This window comes from Neopsephotus bourkii, unplaced genomic scaffold (genome assembly GCF_033783945.1).
Source record: "Neopsephotus bourkii isolate Nb327-2 ecotype Australia unplaced genomic scaffold, CSIRO-AGI_Nbou_v1 NB_95, whole genome shotgun sequence".
NCBI classification, from domain to species: Eukaryota; Metazoa; Chordata; class Aves; order Psittaciformes; family Psittacidae; genus Neopsephotus; species Neopsephotus bourkii.
In genome coordinates this window covers 863,240-886,682 of record NW_026900612.1, presented here as the reverse complement: position 1 = coordinate 886,682, position 23,443 = coordinate 863,240, and the positions used below count along the sequence as shown (strand labels likewise).

The 23,443-nt window shown below is 39.7% G+C and overlaps 1 protein-coding gene across 2 annotated transcripts in view; it reads right to left on the bottom strand.

Annotated features, from left to right (window-relative positions):
- Window positions 1–23,443, bottom strand: part of PELI2 (pellino E3 ubiquitin protein ligase family member 2) — a 76,686-nt gene that overhangs the window by 30,822 nt on the left and 22,421 nt on the right. For both annotated transcript variants that reach the window (XM_061356064.1, XM_061356054.1), the window contains exon 2: window positions 19,346–19,475. In XM_061356064.1, coding sequence (XP_061212048.1) covers window positions 19,346–19,475 — 130 coding nt within the window. The remainder of the gene's footprint in view (window positions 1–19,345; window positions 19,476–23,443) is intronic.

Below are 23,443 nucleotides of genomic sequence, written 5' to 3'. Positions count from 1 at the left end.
TCTCAGTCTTGGGACAGTTAAGCATAGTTAGCAGCACTGTTAGGCTACCTATAATAAAGATAAATGAGTTCAAGACTATTGCTTAAATTTAAGAACTTATAAATTTAGATATATGTTTCTGAGAGTTTTAACAACAATATGTGACATGTTTCACAGTCAAATCACCTCACCATCTACAATTTTACAAGTTTACTGAAAAGTAAGTTAAAAAACGCAAAGCTCTCCTCCCCCCCCCCCCCCCAAGTGTTCAATTTCTTAACCTTTTACACTGCAGCACAACACACATGCTATGTCAGGAGCCTGCAAAACTCCCCTGGTACAAGACCACCACACTGCCCTCTTAAAGTTACAGCTCTAAACATCTAGAAGACTTTGCCCCAAGTTTTATGTTTTTGACTGCTGGTGAGACATTCACCCTTTTGCCTTGCAAGCAGCACATGAACTGGAGATTGTCAGTTAAAGTGTGTTAGTACAGACACCTACAAGTTGTATTCAGCTGAAGAGGTAATTGCTTATTCACTCTTTTTAGCCCATGAACACAACTGTTCCTAAAGGAACAGCTTGTGCGTAAGTTCCCAAATATGTCTGGAACTGTGAGCTGAGCTAGATACCCACCATTTAATGTGGTTTGTAAATTGTGGACCAACTTAGCAGTCTGAAGGCCAACATCTTTCATCCCCAATCAGACCTGAAGTTTAGCCTGTTGATTGTTACACAGGTTTTTAGCTTAGCGTGTATTCATTTCATGTCCCAAATAACTGCGCGTATTACAGACTAACATTAGTTTCTAAGATTTGATGACTCCAGCAGAAAAATTATGCTGCACATAATAAGAACAGACGATTTCCTTCTGCAAGTCCTCTGCCAGAAAGTCCCATTACCACTTTGAGAGCTGCTACATAAAAGCATTCCCAGAATTGGCTAAATCATTTGCACTATCCTATATCTTTTTTCTGCACTCACCTTCACCTCAGCCATATCAACCCTTTATTGTCTCTTGACCAAATATTTAATGACAGTAGTTGCATGATTTGGAAAATACATGTTATACAGAGTATATAATCAAAAACATTTAAATCACATGGCTTTAAGTCAAATATTAGTCAAATTCGAGTACACTTCTTTAATATGTGGACGGTATCCAAAGGAATTCTCAGGATACTGAATGTACAAATGGCAAGTGAAGTCAACTGTATATGAGTGAACCTGGAAGCAGCTATAGATACTACTTGGAGCAACTGCTATCTACAAATAAACAGATTATCTTAACACAGGCAGCAGTAGAAAAATTTAAAATAGCCTTTTAATATAAAACAGGCAGCAGTGACTGTGAACATAAAATTGCAAAAACTGATCAGCCACCACTATGCTGAGCCAAAGAGGTCAATGTGGGTATCTGCACTGCAATCGATTCTTTCATGAGGTATGAACTGCAAAGCTACAAAAACCAGCAGGAAGCCTAATTACTGACAACATGAAAATGGCAGTCCAGATCAAATGCCAGGTTAAAAAAAAAAAGTAATTAAGAACATATGCATTTTTATTATATTCTAAAAAATATAATCGCTCCAAAATCAGTAACTGACAAATGTATTCAAATTCACATTTAATTATAACTGAAAAAAGCTTATCAGTTTTCATAACAAACACCCAACAAGCTAGTACAGATACAAGTGATTCTTAAAAACTAGTAAGTAACACAGTATTGTTGGAGAAACACGGACCACACAGAGGGCAATGCCAAAGAAATACTATCTTCATGTGCAGATTGTACACAGCTTTAATTAAAGAATTACTTTTAGAAGACTGTAATGAAACCCCTATTCAGTTCTTCTGTAAGTACGTAAAGAAGCATTTGAGCATCTCTAAATGAATGCACTGCCCACCTGCAAATGACTTAGAACAATTTACTGTCTCAGCATGCCTAGTCCTACTAAAACATTAATGTTTACATTGACTCTCCCATGCTTTATTAATTCTCTGGGATAATGGCAGTTATTAATAATAACTTATTAATAGCAAGCCCAGTAAGTGAAGTAATATGTAGAAAACATTCCAGAACTAAAAGGGGTTTTCAGCTACATTAATCTATCCCGCTGTATTAGCCCCTTACTAAATAAAACAGCTATAACAAGTAATTTATAAATACCCTTTATGAAAGTATCTCATTGTGGCCATTTAGCTCCTGTACATGGCAACTGATGTAAAACTGGTTTCACTCAAGAGATTCACCCTCTGACTATTAAGTTAGGTCAGTGAATATGGGTAACACAGGGATTTAAAGTAATGACAGAAGCTATAAATTAAAATTCATCGTTGATTCTAAACCACTTCTTTACACTATATACATTATCATTCCAAATTTACAATTCTGCAGATTAAATACAAGCTCCAGTTTGAGGATCTTTTGGTATTAGTTTTTCTTATTAAGCCTCTATAAGGGAGTAGCAAATAAACTCTTAAATATGAACTTCGTTAGTTGTGGATGGCCTCTGCTTTGAAAGCAAAAAGTCCTGACAGCTGAGAGGCTTTCTTCACATTCACAAAGGCATGGGCTTTTACCTCTGTCGTGATTTAACCAGGACCACCTCCTCCCAGCAATCCAATTCCTCTGCAGACAGAGCTGAAGCTACAAATCACATTTGGGCAATAAAGATAGTATCTTCCTTTAATCTTTCAGTACTAATGCTTCCCAGGTTTTCCACCCACATTGTATACATAGATATTACTGTCTTTCTATAAACATTATCATTTTCTTCACATAAAAGTCTCAAGTTTGGCATTTACTCACAAACAGCCCTAACTGATTTTATAACATCCAATTCCCTCCACATCCAGCTTCATGCACTGCAAACAGTGGCTACTATAACTAAGATTATTTTCCATCATTCTCAATCCACCACAGCTACTGCAACACAACTTTACCTCATCCCCCACCCCATCTTTAAAGAAAAGAGTAAGCAACAGCTTCAGAATGACCCTTGGGCACTATTTTCTCCAAAAGAGCACTTTAATTATAATTAAAGAGCTTAAAAATCCTAATTATAATTTCTGTATCACCTCAGATTTTCCCCATACCACGTATCTTCCAGTTTCATCAGCTGTCCCAATATTCGTTTTTAAGTAAACCATGCTTGGCATCTTTCAGTCTGCTCTATGATTATTTGATTTCATCAAGATACTAAAAGACACCAAGATTTTAAGTCATTTCTTACTAACTTGCTCCAATAGTGAACTATTCTCCTAAAAAGCTTCTCTTTTAAGTTAGTACAGCTTCAGCTTCTAGCTCTAGTTATTGATCTTCCTGCTAGAACAGAATGCCTTTTAGCATCCTATATTTTCATGGCCGCAGGATACATGCTAAGAGAGCTCCATGGTCTTTGAGAAGTAAAACAGGCTGCTCTTCAAGGAGTTTCAGCTTTCATATAGCAGCAAGTTTAAATTGCCAGCCAGTTCCTGCAGTTCATAAGCAAATTTGTGAGCCACTTTCTGCCGTGGAAATGGCGGTTTCTTGAGTAGCTGCGGTAAGTAACTTGAAGAATAGCTACTTTAAGCTGCCAGTTTTCATTTCATGTCAGTCTATTCCCTCCTTCAATTGAGTTTTGCAATTGCTGTTTGCATCCTCTCCAGTTTTTCAAAATCCCTCTGAAAACTTGGCAGCAGAACTGCATACAGTATTTCATTAAGCAGCCTCATCATCACAGACTACACAGTGCTGCCATTCCCTTACTCCTACTGCTTCCCTCTTAATCCAAGCCAAGAATTATATCACACCTTTTTACCAAGTGTAGAAATCTCTTGTTTCCAAGATACTGCCCCTGCTGCAATAGCTATAGGCCCTGCTGAAACCCTCCAAGTTGCTGGAATTTTGGTTAAAGTCCTATTACAAACAACATGCCTCTTCAAAAAAACAACTGTATCACCAAACCATTTATTCCACTCTATACAGCCACCCTTATTTTATTTATCCTTCTGACAGCTGAACTGCTAATAATTTTGTCAAATGAAGTTTGTGGGATTTGCTATGTGGGGTTCTTTGGAGGTTTTTTGTTTTGCTTTGATTTTATTTAATAAAATTTTTTCAAATGATGTGTTTAGTGCTGTAAATTCCTGCTGTGTAATTCCATTAGTGATCAGCTAAATTCCACAAATAATTTATTATGATTTTAGTTAACAGGCAGCTGATAGTGGTTAAGATTATAAAATCACATACAGCTCCTTCCCATGTCTGTTCTTGACTTTTTGTATCAGAATATCATTAGATAAAAAACATAATATCTTAGAGAATAAGGAAAATAAAATGCATAAGTTACCATCAGTGAGCCGTTCTACCATCCTTGTGCACAATTCTCACTTTAGTGTCACACAGTACCGTGCTACACTAGTAGTGATTTTACCCCTCTCAACTAAAAACAAGTAAGCTTCCTCACACTTACGTATTAATAGCATAGTTCAACTGTTATGACCAGGCAGCTAAACCACAGTAACTGTAGATTACACACAACAGGATATTGATACAGTTAATCAGGCAAGCTGCATGCCCAGGTCCTGTATACATCAGCACATTATCAACAAGAGCACACAGTCCATGGAGCTCCCACCCTGTATGTGGAGTTGTAAAAAATTCAATCCCAGTCCCTTTATCACCCAGTTTACCTTTCACACTCTTTGCAGACCATTAAAACCCTTCAGGAATTCCCCCACTGCTAATACCAATAAATGAATCACCAAGCCAACATGTGTCTTGCTCTCTCTTTGGTCACTTCACATTCTTGGAAACTCATTTAAAAAGTAGCACATGAAGCTGTTGGAGCAAATCCAGAGGAGGTCATGAGGGTGATAAGGGGGATTGAGCACCTCCCCTATGAAAATGGGCTGAGAAGGTTGGGGCTGTTCAGCCTGGAGAAGAGAAGGCTGCGTGGAGACCTCATAGCAGCCTTCCAGTATCTGAAGGGGGCCTGCAAGGGTGCAATACAGAGACTCTTCATTAGCAACAGGACGAGGAACAGGTTTAAACTTAAAACAGGGGAAGCTTAGGTTAGCTATAAGAAAGAAGTTCTTTACTGTGAGGGTGGTGAGGCACTGGAATGGGTTGCACAAGGATGTTGTGAATGCTCCATCCCTGACAGTGTTCAAGGCCAGGTTGGACAGAGTCTTGGGTAACATGGTTTAGTGTGAGGTGTCCCTGCCCATGGCAGGGGGGTTGGAACTAGACGATCTTAAAGTCCTTTCCAACCCTAACTATTCTATGATTCTTCTAGCACATACCAATAAACCAGGACTCACCTCATAACTCTCCAGTGAACTGACATGCTGTTCTGCTTTTCTCCCCAAATACAGGCAACAAATACATGTGAACAGGGATGAAAACACACTGAAGAGGTGCTGTGCAAGCTTTATCATGCCTACCTCCCTCTGGAAATGAAAGACAGACAGGCTTTCTCCTGTTCCTAACAAACTTAAAGAACGCTTCATTACTCCAACTGTACAAAAGATACTGTAATGGGCCCAAGTAACTGAAATGGATGAGAAACTAGATTCTGGTATTCATGCTATGCTCTTGCCCCTTCCTCAACAAAAACAGGAGGGTAAGTAGTTTAGAATACAACATTCCCTCTTCCTACTTCCTCTAAGCTTTCTGAAAGCATCCTTTATTATACCAGCAAAAATCCTCAGGAAGCTACAGAAATGCCAGAGAAAGTTTTGTCACTAGTGATGACTTAAGAGATTCCTTGAATTATTATGTAGGCAAGCAAGGAATTTCTTTGGACTAGAACCTCCTGAATGAGTTTCTCACATATGCTATTTAACATACATAACAGACTTTGCCTGGGTGCTCCAAATTATCTTCAATAACTGATGACAACGCCACTTACAAAAAAAAAAATCAGGGTCATCCTTCATATAGTCCTGTCTTCCACTGCAATGAAACAAAACAATGCACAACACCAGAACATTTAATACTCACTTCTCAAAGGTAAAGGTAAGCGTAAGGTTTTAGAGTAAAGTACTAAGTGCCTGTCAAACTGCATTAAGCAATATTAGAAATACACCAGTTTAATGATATTTCAGAGATACAATTGTCCCTGTCTGTAGCTGAGAGCAATGAATTAGCTGATGCAACAAAACAGTCTATACTTTTGGTACATCACCATCACGCAAGTAGGTTTAAATACTAGGTCTGTCAGACTTCACACAGATTTTCCTGCTGCTACAACAGCAGTGAAAAAAGGGCAGTTAAACGTTCCATCTGCAGGTATGGAATACTACACACAATATTTGTTGTGTCTGCTGAATCCCAGATTTCATGGTGCTGGGCAACAGAAGCAGCTAAAGAGGAGCCACTTTAATGAAGCCCCACAGGAGTAACGAAGCTAGAGATAATTGCAGCTTTGTATCTCTGCACATCAACCTGGCTAGCTTCTGTTAGGAAATTCAGACAATTTCACAAATTAATTCAAGATTTTTATTTCCAATTTCAGTTAAGAACAAACAAAAACCCCACAGCACTTCTGGAAAAGGCATTCATAAAAGAACAATGCACTGAAGTTGTAAGAACAAAAGACAAGACATTCCTTCTGGATGAAAAAAAAACGAGTTGTTACTATGAAGCTTCTCCAGTGCGAATGCTACAGGAAAAGCTATCCGAAATTCTGTCCAGATCCAGAAACACTCCTTTTATTTGTGACACTAGGAGATCAAAAAACAGTGTTCTGCTGGTAGACAAGCCCACAGATGACAGACACTTTCTGTTCAGACTAGCTTCCCAGGAAAATAATAGTTTTGAGGAAATGGCAGCTATGAAAGAACAGCATTTTTGCCTTCAATAGCAAAAGGCCTCAATACCAAGTAAAATACAAGGGCAGCAGAAAAATTTGAAGTCTGTAGCGTAATTTTTAATGCTTGCTTTTGTGCATTTTACTTAGTAAAGCATATAAAGTACCGCTTTTCAGTATGAAATAGTAAAATGAAGAGATAATCTACTGTAACTAATATTCTAATTACAGAAGCATGTTTATTATCCCAAGATTCCCCTTCACAGAACATGAACAAACAGCAGTGCAATAAATACTACAATTTCCTGCTTTACAAAGTTAAGACCTATTTCTTTACAAAGATTCAAAACTAGAACTCAATGAAGAATTTAGGATTTAAGCCAGAACCCACGGATTCTGAACTACCTTCATGAACAGAGGGATTAAAACCAAATTATTAACAATCTGTAATTCTACATTTTAGATTAAAATATCTTTCCCAGATCTGATGGTATATGTGAACATTCTGACAACACATCCCCTCCCTTTCTATTGCTACAGTGCTGTAATTTGTGTTCAGAGACAAGAAACTTGCTATGGTAAAACCCAGTTTTTCATCTGACAGCTTAAGAGGAAAATAAAAAATAATCAAATCCTACCAATGGAGTGATGGTTCGACATGGTGCAAGCATTAGTAGTACAGATGAAAACTGGGACACATCAAGCCTCAATTCCTGAGCATACTGGACTATTTTTACTTTATGTATTCCAGTAGGAACAAGGCACTACAACCGTAGTGAGTGCTAAGCACACTGCATGTTTTATATATTACACGCAAAATGAGCAGGCAAATTCTCTTTAAAAAAAAAAACACGAGTGCAGCTTTAACAGTATCTTTCCAAAAAGATACATTGCAGAGTACTTTCTAAGAAGCTCAGCAAAGGCATCTCACCTATAACTATATCGGCCAACTAAGGAAAAAACATTAAACAAAAAAACACCAAAAAAAAACCAACCCACCAAACCACCCCCTACAACCTCAATACTCTTGGTGTTCCTTACTTTCCAGTGACAAGAAAAACATGAAGTAGAGGCAAAGCACAAGATGGGTAACTGGTAGGGGAATGGGAGAAATTCATCAAATCAAAGGTTCCCATAAGTTATGCATTATATATATTTTCATAAGACACAAAGAAGATTGTGTAAGGGGAAGACAAACCACTAGCTTCTGTTTCAGCTTATTTCCACATTGTATGTTATCGTCTTGTAATAAGTTTAGAATGCACCCTTTCAAAACTATGTCATAGCCAGATCTTGTATGTTTATTATTTAAGAGTTTAACGCAACCCTCTCAACCCCAAACCTTGGCAAAGTAGCCTAATAACTTTGCAGCAATTCACCCAAAACACCACATCAGAGAGCAAGTCTTCACGTTGCTTACACATACAACCAAACTGCATACTTGAAGACAACCTGCCCCAGCAAAGTATCTATCAGTTTCTGCCAAAAGCCCTACTTTCTCATCTTAGCAAGTACATCTGCATCTAGAGAGAGAAGGAGAGCGCAGGAAGGGAAATACCTCCTTAAGGTAATGGAATGAAGCACTGTATCACTGCCATGATACAACTGTCAACTTCCCAAAGCATTAGACAGTGTTCCACATCGAGAGTTTAGAATATGAGGAAAAACGGAACAAAAGCAATTGCAGACAGGACACCAGGAAGTATGTAGGATTAGAAATAAAGTTGGATGACAGAGGTTTGCAGGGGAGGTACAGGCCGATCTGTCAGGATCTGTGGGTGTTCCACACACCTACTCACCAGGAAGAAGCACCCTGAACTTGAAGGTCTGGATTCAAACCCCACAGCAAATAGGAAGAACAGCATTCTGCCAAAGTGTTTTAGTAACTGATGGTAAATAAATAGTAGTTGTCCAATATCTGAACAAAGTACAAGGTACAGATCATATACTCCTGTTCAGACTTACTAAATGAACTCTGTACCCAAATTTTACTGTAACAAGTTTTACAGCCAGCAAACTAAAGCTAAAAATTCTCTCTCAAAAAATTATGGTACTCTTTAAATAAGAATTGGAATGTTTTTTTTGTTTTTTTTTTCTCTAGTTTCTAACGTATTTCCATGGCAAAAACCATAAAAGCAGTTCAGAAAAATATCCATAAAATACATGCTGCATCATCTAAATATGCACATTACATAGGTATTTGACAAAAACATTTCCAAAAAAGTAATGAATGGGGCTACTTTAACTTAACAGCCTGATCTTTCCATAATCTAATTGAGACCTTGAGTAAACTCACATATCCAAAGGAACTTGACAGATATGCACCTTCATGCTTTTATGAAATCTTTTCTATTATTTCCAGAATAAAAAAAAAAAAAGTTCCTCAGGAAGAGTCCTGGCTTTTCTACATCCATCATGTAATGACACAGCAATACTGTCTACTCCAGCACTATCTGCTACTACAGCATACAGATACCAAGATAAAATGTTAAATAACAAAGGTTTTTAACCAAGGAAGCTAGAGTTAGACCTTCCCAGCAACAGTCCAGATCATAACACAGTGATCTTTTAAGCTATTTAACAGGGGTTGTCTAGCAAATTGCAAGCATTTTGGTTTGACATACAGTGTATTTATTACACTCAAGCAGCAAGAGTCAATTTTTGTGACAAAACACCAAACAGCAAGATTTCAGAAAGCTCTGAGGGGGAGGGATGAGTTCAGAAGAACACTTTACGAGCTATTAGAAGTTTCACAATCCAGCTTTCCAAGGCCAGCTTTTCATTTGGAACAAAATAAAGAGCAGCTGCCCATGCTGAAGCAAGGTCAGCTTTGTTCCAGCCTGCCTCCCACCTGGACCACCAAGGCACTGCCTTATTGCTGACCTTCAGCAATGTAAGATTCTTTGGTGGGCTGAAGCACAGAGAAAACAGCATGGAAATCCAAATGCTAGCATAAGGAAACAGGGAGGAGGACAAATTTCAGTGTCTTACACAGTAGTCTATTGTCTGAAATTTATAATAGTAAATGTCATTACGTTAAGGCTAGCAGTCATAAGTAACCCACAAAGCCCCTGCAAAGTTTCTTTCAGTCCTCCTTCTAGTTTCTGTGGGTTTGCAGTCACTGACCTATTCCACGTTTCCTTCAAACCTGCTTTGTAGAAAATGCAAAACTAGTAAAGTTTGGATATACAGTGCCATCAGATGTGCAAACTACAGAAATGAGCCATAACTGTTGAAGATTTTTTTGACCATTCATGCACTCTCTTTGCATTCATGCAGTAGAGTTTTGCTTTAATTACACTCATCAATCACTCTTAAAACCTCAAGCATAAAAAATACACACCTCTCCCTCACCATCTCTCAACCACATCTTAATGTCCTTAATTACCACTTCTGGAATTCTGGACTCAGAAGGAGACTGCATGTTAAGCAGATGCATACTCAAAATACTGCAAAGGAAGAAGCTTCAAAAGTGAGGCTGGTTGATAATCTGTGTGATTAGCTTAGGTCCACCCATACAGTGAGGGACTCCAAGAGGAACTTCAATTCCAAAGATCCAGTTGCATAGCAGTCTCCTGGAGTTCACACTTAAGCCAAGGACTGAATGACAACTTTTTCCAAGTACAGCATCTAGACACTTCACTATTTGTGTTAATGACAGTGACATGTAACTAGGGCAAATCTCAGGAGCTGAACTATTATTTAGGAATGGCACAGTCATTTCAATGCAAGAGAGTCCACAGCAGGTTTTAACACAGCTGTAAGATGACCAAACCTTTACCTATTTGTGGTAGTGATGGGGCATTGCTGCTCATGTCAGTAGGAGAAGACAGCACAACTCATTCAAAAATGCACACACCTTATAGTCAGGAGGGGAAACCTGGAATAACCTCTCTCAGCTGCAATTAAGCTTCAGCAACAGCAGCTGCTTAGGAAGAGCATTGTCTGGGGAAGGAACAGAACCTCAAATCCTCAGAAGCAGTAATCCCTACCCAAAAAACAGCTTCCACAGAGAATTCCACAAAGTCCTGATTCCCCAAGGAAATCTGATCCTACAAAGGAAAGTATCTCTTCAGTTAACTGAAGTTTGAGATCAACTAGCAATAAAAACCCAAAAGTTTATCTTGCTGCAGTGTAAGCACATAATAGTGTGGGTTATATCAACAGGAAAGTTCCAGATTCTTTCCCAATTCCCTTGCTTCATCCCTCACTGAAGATGAACAACTAGAACAGTGTGGTTTTTAGACACAAGAGCTATCAAAGCTGCAAACTGGAATGCTGTCACCTAAGTCTTCACTCAGTTGAGAAGTCTGGAAAGAGAAGCAGAATTGTGCAACTACAGGTAGCTACACAAGAGGCCCTGGATCTGAAGTTTCTTTGGCTACATAGGAGCCATGGAAAAAAACTAAAGAAAAACCACACTCACACCAACAAAATGCTTGCTTCCCCTTTATCTTAAACATGTATAAGATAAAACAGGAATGGTTCCCAAGGAAATCTCTGCAGCCACAAAAGTGGTAGTTGTCAATTCCCAAGACCAAGCATGCAACACTTCTGAATGATCCCAGTCCAAGGCAGATAACTGCTGGGACACTGGTCTCATTCTCCTGAGCAATCAGACAAACGCCAGGCCAGTAGTCACCTGAGTGAGAGTTCTGGGGAATATGCAAATCTGACCTCAGCACACCAAATCCTGTTTCTCAGCTTGATAGGGGCCGATATCCCTCCTTCCTTGCCAGTATCAAAAAGCAGAGGAGAAAGCATCCATCATTCCCTCACTGAGAACTCAGTGTAGGAGAGATCTTTCTGAGCTCACTCTGATATGGAGCTGGAGGAAAACAAGAGTACAATATAACTAAGCAAGTTGGCAGTGCTGGGCCTTTAATGAGCTTCCTCAAGTTGAAGCGATAGGCATCTGTTGCTACTGAAATTAGAAGGCCAAGGTATATATTGCTGCACACATTATCTCACAATAGGCATCTGCAGAGTCCAGAACTTCCTGAAATACCAACAGAAGCACTATGGACAACAGACATATGCAGAATTTAAGGACAAGTCTGTACACACCACACAGTCTTGCATGGAGGTCATGTAAGTACAAGCTCTGATGTAGATCCAATGGCTAGACAAGCTTGTTGCCATGAAAGGAAAGCTCATCAGATGATAAAAAAAAAAAAAAAGATAATGATCTTGTAGAAGCAAACCCATAGTGCTAAAGAATTCTGAATTGCTTTTATGACTGTCAAAGACACTGAAGAGCTTGGAGCATTCAGCAAATGAAGCATCACCATAACAACTTTGCTGGGGATCCATCCCTTCAAGAGATTATCCTGATAAAGTACTCCCTGTTTTCTCCTAAAAATCTTTGTGAGGTCTTTGGTGTTGAATAGGAACAAAATCATGAAATAAAGTCGTCCTTCATCTAAAAGAAAACATAAAACACATCTCAGACAAGAGATCTACAAATAGTGGAATGAAGAATCTTGTCATCTCACAAGAGTCACCCCTCTAGTACTTCACGTAGTGAACGGATCAAATTACTTATTTTACCGAGGTAGTCATAAAAGACTCTGAAAAAGAGAAATATTTAGATTTTGTTCTTTCCATCAACAAAATCTCAAAGCAGTCTGGAAAATAAGTATTCTCTAATTTGTAAAACAGGAATAGCAGCTGTTTGTTTCTTTGAAAAGTTACTGTTGGCCCATGAAGCTTGAATTGCTTTCTGTGTTTTCAAAATAATTGCCCCTCTCAACAAAGCCTTGGAGCATAGGAGTCTCTGCTCTTTGATGCAGTTCCAATTCCTTTGTTCCAGGGGAGCTGTTCCATACTGCTGTGACTGAGTATATGCTACCTGATTTTTCCAAAACGCAACATTCCATCCATTTAAAACAATTTAATTTGAACATTAAAGTTTGAGATAACAGGGAAAACATATGTGTCATTAGCTGCATGTTCCCACATTCTCCTTTGAGCTACATGTGCAACATTCATAAATACTCCAGTAACCTTTCACTTCACTGAAAGACGGTGAGACAAGAACAATGTGCACACTGCCTCTTTAAAATGCCAGGGTATCTGTCTTCAGTTCTGTGGTACAAGTCTCAGTCAAGGACAGGCTCTGTGTCATATGTGCTAATTCTATACAGTCTAGAATCCAAATGTCTGTCTCTACAGTGGCTTTGAAGTTCAAAGCTAATGTGAAAATTACACTTCAGACTTATGTAATGTCCCCCCACAACAGAGGTGATGAAGCATATTTCCAAAGCAGTAGCTAGGAACTCCTCCATTATTATTCCTAACAGTTCCAGACTCTTGCAACAACTGTGTATAAGCCCCTGTAGTCATCAGACTGTTCATAACTGTGCTGCAGCACAGCCCACCCAAACACCTGGAACACAACAGTAGATTGCCCTCACTTTTTAATATTCTAGGGAGGTTCTCAATTAGTAATGCCAACTTGCAATGATGTGTTATCCCCAAGAGCAAGTTCAACAAAAGACATTACCACCACACAAGCAGGAACATTACACTCAGTCCACGCAGCTTCATTTGATCCGAAATCAGTTTTGTGTTTTCTCTTAACTTTCCAGAGGCTCCGATCAGCCCAGCTCTCAGGAGACATGCACTTCTAATACCAGCTCCATTCCAGCCAAAAAGAGTCTAAGTAGAATAGATGCAGAACAGGACAGACCTTCACCACTACAGTAGGTGGTCTAAAGTTTCCATTCTAAATCCTAGGAATTGTAGGGAAGCATGCAGAACCCAGTCAAATCGGAACAAGACAGCTTTAAACAAGTCCTGCTACATAAAGCTAGAGTAGTGAAATTGTTATCTGTCAGTGAAATGAGTGGCTCTGCTGCCTGCAGTACAAATACTACTTGAAGCTCTTCCAGTGGCACAAACAATTGAGGGTATTCCCTGATGAACAGCAAAGGTTTGCAGCATCTGACCTTACACTATAGCATGTTAAACTCAGCTGGGATACAGTCTCTACTTAGCTCTCCATTACCACAAGACCAAACTCCCCCAGGTTATTTCTGACAGGGTAAAGGAAGTTGCAAACTGACAGATTGCACAGCAGTGGATTACACTTCCCTGCAGAAAGTGAAGTGGAAGCATACAGGGAAATGTAACACTAATGAGTTTCTTAACACTAGCTCTGGTGATCACTGCATCTTCCTCTGCTTTCAAAAGGGCACCCAAATTAAAGTAGGACCTACTCTAAATGTTGATTTAGAGCAGATGTAGTTTAAACAGCTTACAAGGAAAGTATTTTTTGATCTTTTGTCTACCCTCTGAAGGGAGAACACAAAAACAAAAAGCAAATTTAAGTCATTAAAAAAATTGTTGTAGTCCTCAGCAATTTTTAATCGCCTTCCTTCACTAAACATCTGTTTTTTGTTAGAAAACACTATAAAATGATTTTTCAAAACCTTTGACATGCATTCTGCTTAATAGGTCCCAAAAGCTCAGGAAGGAGAGCTTCAAGTTACAGTTGTTATTTATTAAGCCCTACTAATGAAATTGGTCTAACTATTTTCTTCTAACCATTCCCTACTATCTGCAAGGGCAAGGGGACAGGGACTTAGCATGTTATTGTGATGCTCATTTAATAGAAGACAAGGACATTACCCCAAGGAAAGTATCAGGCAGACTCAATCTGATGAGCCAAGAAAAGGCTGCCTCTGCACAACTCAAGTCTCTCAAGATACCTATGTGATTAAATTACTTCAGAACAAATTAGTGCTCCGTGAACTGATTACACCATAAATAAGCCCAATAGGAAAGACAGAAGCCACTGACAGACACAGCATCCTCCTGACAGCAGCTGAGCTTTACAGCTCTCATCCAGAACAAACATCAAAAAGCTGTCAGTGCCAAAAGGATTTCTGGTCTTTTTACTCAAAATTCATGAAGTATGTCAAAGCAGATGCAGTATCTACAGTAGATAACTAATCACAAGAATCCTATACTTTCATTTTATCTCATCACTCAAAGCACAAATTGCAGCTCTCTTCCCCACCTAGTAATTACTTGTCTGGCTGCATTTTGTTCTTCTCCAGTAGCAACATGAAGCTTGATTTGAGCTGCAGGAACGCAGCCAGTGACTATACAAGCTGCTGTTGTGATAGCACAAAGCAGAAGCCAACTCGGCAGGTAATTGGACTTGAAGTGGGAAAGATCTTCCCCACTCAGCTTGAAATAGTAATTTTATAGGAGAGAAAATAGGTTGTCTTCATCTACTAAGGTTACCAAAGGAAGATTTTGATGCCAAGACAGACAGACATAATAAATACCAAGACATACCATAATAAAACTGTATTAAAGAGGGTGTGGGGGGTGTGTGCTGCACTGCAGCAATTTAAGACATTTGCAATCTTCTATCAAGTCAGTAGCAAGAAACGGGTATCAAAGCACAACAGGTATCAAGGTATCTAGTTTTATTCTCCTGCCCACTGACACAATACTTTGGAAGGTCTCAAACTCCAGAATTCTAGAATTCATTCATGCTTCCACAGTAATCCTAGGGAATCCTGGAGGGCTGATGTCAACAATTCAAGCTTCCTAATGTGCATTTGAGTCACTTGAACTATGGCATGAAGCTCCTTCATTTTTCTAAAATTCACATCCATGGAAATAATTCCAAACATTGGAAACCAATAAGGAAATTTAAATGTGCACAAACCTGAAGTCATGGGGGTATTACAGGTCTTCAGTATTCAGCATCACCAGTAACCTCATTGTTAACACCAGCTGCCAGCACCCATTGTTCCACAAGAACAGCTCCCAACAAACAACATCTAACAAGGATGCTGCTAATGGATGGCTATGAAGAGGAGGGAACAAACTGATGTTCTAACAATGCTTGCACAGGCAGAAAGTATTAACCTAAAAGCCCACTGAATCAACAGCCTGGATATATATGGGAACCTGAGTATCTCGGCTCAGCAGAAACTGGGATCATACAATTTTATATACGACAGGGTGTATTAGGGCCCTCAATATGGAGCACCTTTCCTACAAGGAAATGCTGAGAGTTGAGGCTGTTCAGCATGGAAAAGACTCCAGGGAGACCTTACTGCAGCCTTTCAGTCCTTAAAATGGACCTATAAGAAAGACAGGGAGGTACTTATTAGCAGGCCCTGCTGTGATAGGATGTGGGGTCATGGTTTCAAACTAAAAAAGATTCAAGCTGGATGTGAGGAAAAAGTTTTTTACAATGAGGGTGGTAAAACACCAGCTCAGGTTGCCCAGTGAGGTGATGGATGCACCATCCCTGGAGACATTCAAGGACAGACTGGATGTGGTTCTGGTCAACCTGATGTAGTTGAAGATGCCCCTGCTAATTGCAGGGAGTTTGGACTAGATGACATTTGAAGGTCCCTTCCAACCCAAACTGTTCTATGATTCTATGAATCACTACAGTCCCTAATGAAGAGTCTCAATCCAGCATCCTCATAGGCCCCCTTCAGATACTGGAAGGTTGCTATAAGGTCCTCACACAGCCTCCTCTTCTCCAGGCTGAACAGCCCCAACTTTCTCAGCCCATCTTCCTACGGGAGGTGCTCGAGGCCCCTTATTGTCTTTGTGGCCCTTCTCTGGACTTGCTCCAACAGCTCCATGTCCTTCTTATGCTGAGGACACCAGACCTGCATACAGTGCTCCAACTGGGGTCTCACAAGAGCAGAACAGACAGGCAGGACCACCTCCTTTGACCTGCTGGTCACACTCCTTTTGATGCAGCCCAGGATACGGTTGGCTTTCTGGGCTGTAAGCGCACACTGAAGCCGGCTCATGTTCAGTTTCTCATCGATTAGCACCCCCAAGTCCTCCTCCACCAGGTTGCTGTGAATCACTTCTCCACCCAACCTGTAGCTGTGCTTGGGATTGCCCTGACCAGGTGTACGACCTTGTACTTTGCATTATTAAATTTCATGAGGTTGGCACTGGCCAACATGTCAAACATGTCAAGGTCCCTCTGGATGAAGGGAATTTCTCCCGACTGCCATGATTTTTTAAATATGATGGACAGTGGCTTAGCAACTTCATTTGCCAGCTCTTTTAGGACCCGCAGATGGATTTCATCAGGTTCCATGGACCTGTGCACATTCAGATTCTGAGGATGAACTCAAACCTGATCCTCTCCTACAGTGGGCTTAAGGTCTTCATTCTCACAGTCCTTGCATCTGCCTTCAAAGACTTGAGTGGTGTGCTCAGAGCACTTACCAGTGAAGGCTGAGGCAAAGAAGTCATTAAGAACCTCAGCCTTCTCCAAATTGAGGGTAGCCAGTTCTCCCGTTTCCTCAGAAGGCCAAACAATTCTAAACTTTCTTTGGCAACTCCAGGAGACAGAGTGGCAAAACCACAAGCATTCCAGTGGAAAACACAAAAGGCACTGATTCATACGCAATTAACTCAGCTAAATTTACTACAGAAAAAGTTGCTACTCCAGCTGTCCTTGACACCTGCACAGCAGAGACAATGGAACATGACGAGCATCCTCTTATGGTCTATTGCAGTTTTCAAGCTGACACTCGAAACTGGTGGCAGTTACAGTTCTTGAGCTGCTGCATTAATACAATTAGCACAAACCCAGCCATGCACCTTACTTAAGCATCCATGCTACAGCAAAGGCAAAACAAATGGAGACAATCACTGCTTTACCCACTTCTAAATCCACCACACAAAAAGCATCAGTACTCTAAAAATTTCTTTCTACTCAAAGCCTCAGTTTACACAGTGACAGCCAAGCAAAGCAAAACAGAGAACTGGTATCTGGAAAGTTAAAAGGAAGGATGTAGAGGGAGAAAACTTTTTAATATCCTATGCAGCCCTTTAAGCCTGAGTTAGGCTTAAAGACTGAGAGCAGAACAAAACTCCTGAGGTCAGGCTGAACATCATTTTTCAAGAACAAAGCAGATCGCTTTTTTTTTATTGGTCTATGTTTCTGCAGTCATTCACAGCAGCTGTATGCAGAAACCTTCCCCAGTGAAACAGATTTAGGCTCTGGTGTCTAAGATGTCAGAAAAGTCTACCAAGGAGTTTTAAAATGTACGCTTTCTTCCTGTGCATCAAAAGAGCACTAATGGGAATCCACTGCATCACTGATCTGGCACAAGTCCACCAGCCTTGTGCCAGACAACAGTAAAAATACACAAAAGGGCTTTTATAAGGGTTCAGAGAAAGTGCAAAAGAATACATTCAAGCTGATATATCTACCTGAATCCAAATCCTCAAAGGAGGGGCTTTAATGTCAAAGCCCTGTGCTATCTTTATAAGGGCGCTAATTTGTACAGCACACATTTTATCTTCACTACAGTAACAGCATAAATGAACGTTAACCAGATACCTCGCAGTGTCTGCCAGGTATTCAAATATTTTACAACTCAAATGCTGAAATACTATCTGCAGTCCAAATGATTAAGATTATCCACCAAGAACATGTGTATATTCCCATCAGATAGTATTTTATATAACACTTTTTAAAAATTTGTTAAATTTTAAGCAACAGACCAGAGCTACCAACATACAAACATATATTACAGGCCTATTGTGAAAGTTTATTTAATCAGAAAAATGTAACTTCCAAATGCTTTCATTTTGAGGATACAGACACTGATAAATACTTACAGAAACTACGTATTTAGCTGCTCTAGGCATACCCTATACAATCTTTAAAAATAACAAGCTCTGATATTGTAGATTTTAATAAGTTCAGGTGCTTACTGTGTATGGTAAGTATTGTAAATGAAAATATAAGCCTATAGTCTGTATTAAATGGTATTCCTTTCTTGGTCTAAGTTAGACAGCACACATCTGAGAATGGTGTGGTTTCTCTCCCTCCCTTGATACGTATTTCAGTAAAAGCGATGTACACCTCTTACAACCCATCCATTTGTGTGTCATCACCACAGAACTCCCCCTCCAGTGGCTCTAGTCACTTTTTGCTTCTAGGAGAGAGGCTTTGAGGAGACACTGCATGACTTTTTGCAGCTTAAAATGTGCTCCATAACCAGAACTCTAACCAGACAGTTCTATACATTAAGATATTACTACACTGAAATATTTACTGCTTTTCCTCCATAAATTATGTTAACATATTTACTGCTTTTTCACCTTCATCTACACTAAACTTCAGGTAACATATACAATACCATTATTAGCAACAAAAATGAAAGTCACAGAGGCATTCACTACTTTATTTATACTATGTTACCTTCCTGAAGTGTAAAGAGACATACCAACCCAGTAAGAAAGCAATTAACATGCTGCTTGTATTTGCATCACCTGACTACCCCATGGCTCAGCACTGACAAAGTCAGCTTTTGGAACAGCAGCAGAAAGGCTCTCTCATACCTCAAGTTAAAGATTATTTTAAACAGGTAACTGGGTTAAAATTGAAGATTATACTCCCAGAAAGAAAATCCACTGCAGTCTTTTCATTAAAACAAATATATCTGACTACCAAAGAACAGACCAGCAGCAAGATAAATCAGCAGTAATACAGGAGATGTCCACCACCCAGGATCATCAGAAAAAAAAACAGGATATGCCCCACTGCCACATACCTTTGACGCTTGAGGGGTAGAAATCACATGAACAGTGCTGGGCTTAACTCCGTTTGCCTTTGGTCGCTTATAAAGGGCAAATCTGCTTTTCCTGCGCCCTCTGTCACCATTAGGGAGGGATCCATTATACCTAGAAATAAACAAAAAAAGTTTGGCACAAACCACCACCAATTTGGAATACAGAAAGGGAGAGAAGCAATTTGGTCACAATATCCTGATATCATCAAAAACATGGGGCAAAAGCAAGAACCACCATGCTAAGTTTTGCTTCCTGAATTACGAGTATTCAAATGTTTTTACCTGCCAATGATCGATATATTATTCATCCTTAATAAAATAATAAACTACTAATGAAATACTGAGTAGTTAAGCTGATGAAATACAACTTTACTCCTAGAATCAAAGGAACTTTGGAGAATAATCCCTAATCTTCTCTGTAATTTCAAAAAATAAGGAATTTTGAAAAAATGGTGTTTATTTTACCCTATGATGGCCTTCCCACATCTCATGCAGGAATGGAGAAGACAAGAAAAAGAACAAGCATGATTTGGAAAAACGAAGTAATTTAAGGAAAGTAAAACTAGATGAAAGGGAATTTTATTCTACTCACATACAACTTTTTCATTGGGGTTTTTTTTCCACTTTTGTTATTTTTAATCTCTAATCCTAAAGGCTTCATCTATTAAGGAAAGAGGATGCAAGTGTTTTTCATTTATGTGACTATCTGCAGACTCACTCACTTCCTTCATCAAGTGTAACACAGTAGCCTTCAACAGTTCTTTCATCTCTTTCTGAGGACAGAGACCCAACAGATTAATTATTCAGAGAAGTCTTAAGCCTCGGGGGGACATAACTCCTTCCCCAGGGAAGGGATCAACTGAAAATGTTTGCATTGCATGAGCAGGGAATTCACTGCCACCCAGCACAAAGATTTAGGCCAGGTAGATGCTTCTCATCACAGCACTATCACCTGTAGCATTGTTGCTAACTCTCAGCTTGGGAGCTTCGCTGCACAGAAGTCCCTTCCATACCTGATCCTCAGATGTCACACTTTTACCTGAAGAACTACAGAAGTTATTCCACTTACAAGTCTCGTTTGTCTTACTGATGAGGTCTATTCTATACTGATCACATATACCCTCTCCCACAGCCTCTATGATTAAAAATTAACACCACAGTCAGGAAAAGATTATGATTTAAAGGTGACTAACTTCCTGCCAAGAAGGGGAGACTAAAAAAACCCAAAAAAGATAGAAGAACTCATTATCTGCTTAGAGATACACCTCAAAGTGATTTGGCTCTACATCCAAACTATATGCAGATCAAAATCATTTGTTGGTAGACCTGCAGAAGGCCAACAGCCACTCATTGCTAGGGCTGTAAGAGCAGTTCTATGACCATCGCTGACTAGGAAAAGAAGTACAAAAAATAACATTAAAGGGTAATGTTCCTTGCCATTACATTCTGTGTATGTAACTAACTAGTTTGTGTAACAAGAGAATGCAGTTGGAGAGCCCTGTATCTTTTTGCAAACAAATGAGAAATGGGTCATGGACGAAAGCATGTGGTCTCATTGTTAAGGCTCTGGAGCACTGTCCTGCAGACTTACTGTTTTCTCTGGGTAAGGATGACCTGGTGTCACACAGGAAGATAGTTTAAAACATCACATGCACAGTATCTGAATAAATATTTGTGAGCACAAACAAGAACAGATTTAGGATTGCGATAATCTCAAATTTAAGTACTCTAGAGCATAAAACTGGACTTTTTTTTCCAATATACATTTAACGCTTGATGCTAGACACATAATAAAGAGCTTTACAGCTGGGCTACAAATGCACTTGTTCTTCTCACCCCTATTTTCACAAGGAAGGCTATTGTATCTTTGGAATACTGAGAGATTCCCCAGCAGAGCAGAAAAACAACACTTTATTTCATGCTAGGCCTACTAGTATCCTGAAACTTATTATTAACCCTACACAAGAGAGTAGCACTCAGTTAACACAGCACATCCTCATCACAAAAGACCAATTCCTAGAAAGCCATATGGTAGCAGTATGATCCCCAGGCAACTTAAACACCAGGCCTTAAAATAGGAATGATTTGATTCTCCAGCTTGAATCTTACAAATTATATACACATGCTTTCTTGCAAAGACATTACGCTACCACAAATATGCCAGCAAGTTTTAGCTTGCCTGAAGACAACATTCTTTCTACAAGTATTTTTATCTGAGAATCTGACAAAATCATCACTAGCTTTGTATTCTGTAATTTCACTTTTTGTATTTGCGTAACTGTTAAGCTGAACCTAAGTAGTTCCACTGAAAGTTAAAACCAGACTAGTAGGATTATTTTATTTGGGTTTTCCTCATCTTCACACAAAAAAAAAAACAAAACTGTAACTGAGAAAGGCTACTTAATTTCATTTCAGGTCTTTGGGATTTAATTATCTTGAAAGAGAAAGAAAGAAGTTGTTCAAGGTTAAAAGGCCTTTTGGAAACTTTAAATAGGGAGGATATGCAAGCAAAGTGAAAGTTCAATTCATTCATCCTGATTAGCAATGACAAGTTTTCATGAAGGTTTTCCTTGTGCCAATTTCTAGAGTTTCATTTATACAAAAGGACAGTTGAAATTGAGTAGTAGTTTTACTATTTATGTTCTAACTACAGACCTGCAAGTTTTATTTTGATCTGACACTGGTGAAAAGAGGGAGATCAATTACCAGGCATACATATGCGTTTCACAGGAAAAAAAGAAAGAGTGTGAAAACTTGCCTCTTTCCTCTCCACAGCCAGCAGACACCTTCATTTTTTTTTTCTGGGCCAGGACTCAACTTATTCACCACAAAGAAACCCTCCCCACAGCACTAGAGCCACAGGTTTCCTTGCCACTATCCAAACCATCTACATACCAAATGAACCAGTGGTAATGTCATGGGATCTTGTCAGCCACAACAGGACCTGCATCCACCCACCATCCTGTGCTGGCAAGTGCACAACTCTGATTGCTCTTGAGGCAGCAATTCTTGGCAAGTCCCTGCCTTTCTAAGCTGAGCTGTCCTGCAGGACACAGTGGGCTTCAGTACTCAGGAGGAGGAATTCAGGCATGTCCACCCACACCTTGCCAAGTAAGCTTTTCTAAGCACCAGCACAAGGAGCTACAACAAGAGAAGCAGCCCTCTCCGATCCTTCATTTTTCTCAACTGTCCTACTGAGCAGCACATTGGTGAGCAACAACTGGATGGAACTGCACAGGAAGAAGAGAGACAAGGACTAAAGGCACAAACTCCCTGCTATTGAACACTGTGAGACCCCAAGCTTCCCCACAACCAACTGCAGCTCCATAAACACAAGCTCCTTGTTGAACCTTCTCATAACCCCTCTCCAAAAGGATCATCCCATTTCTCTTCTCTCCGCACCCTTACAATAGCTCCAGAGGCCCAGTGCATCTTAGGGACCAGTACATTTTTAAGTCAATGTTTTGCTTCACAAGATGGCCAACACTTCCAAAAGACAGCCTGCAGCTGGAACTCTCCCACACCCCACCAGAAAGCCTAGAACAAAATGTTCTTTCCAACTAATAAAAAAAAAACCTAGGAAAAAATAATCAAATCTCAGAGACCCAATGACCACCTCCAAGATGAGACTCTTCACATGCAGACCTATGGGACACTTTTGAGGTCCTCCAGATGTTTCAAAACATCAGACCAATGCATGTGGTAAAAGCAGCCCTACGCTCTTCCAAAATGCTTCTCAGTGACAGCAATGCTGTTGACAACTAGTATTATGAAACCTTGTGGGATAATTATCTCTGTTGATAGCACTACTCCTTGCAAATAAGGGAGTGGTGCTGGCATAGTTTGTAGGCACCATAATTAACAAAGCCAGTTTCCTACAGATTTACATCAAAGAGTTGAGGACATCGGTATATAAGAACTGCAAACTTCAATTAAGTTTTTCCCATGGTTAGGATATGTAATGAAAGCCTCTCCCCTGCATGCATTCATGGCCATAGGGAGAGCAAGACCACACACACTCCCATGCTCTGAGCACTGTGGCAAGTTCCTGTTTTCTACAAGACTTGTAGGAACTTACTT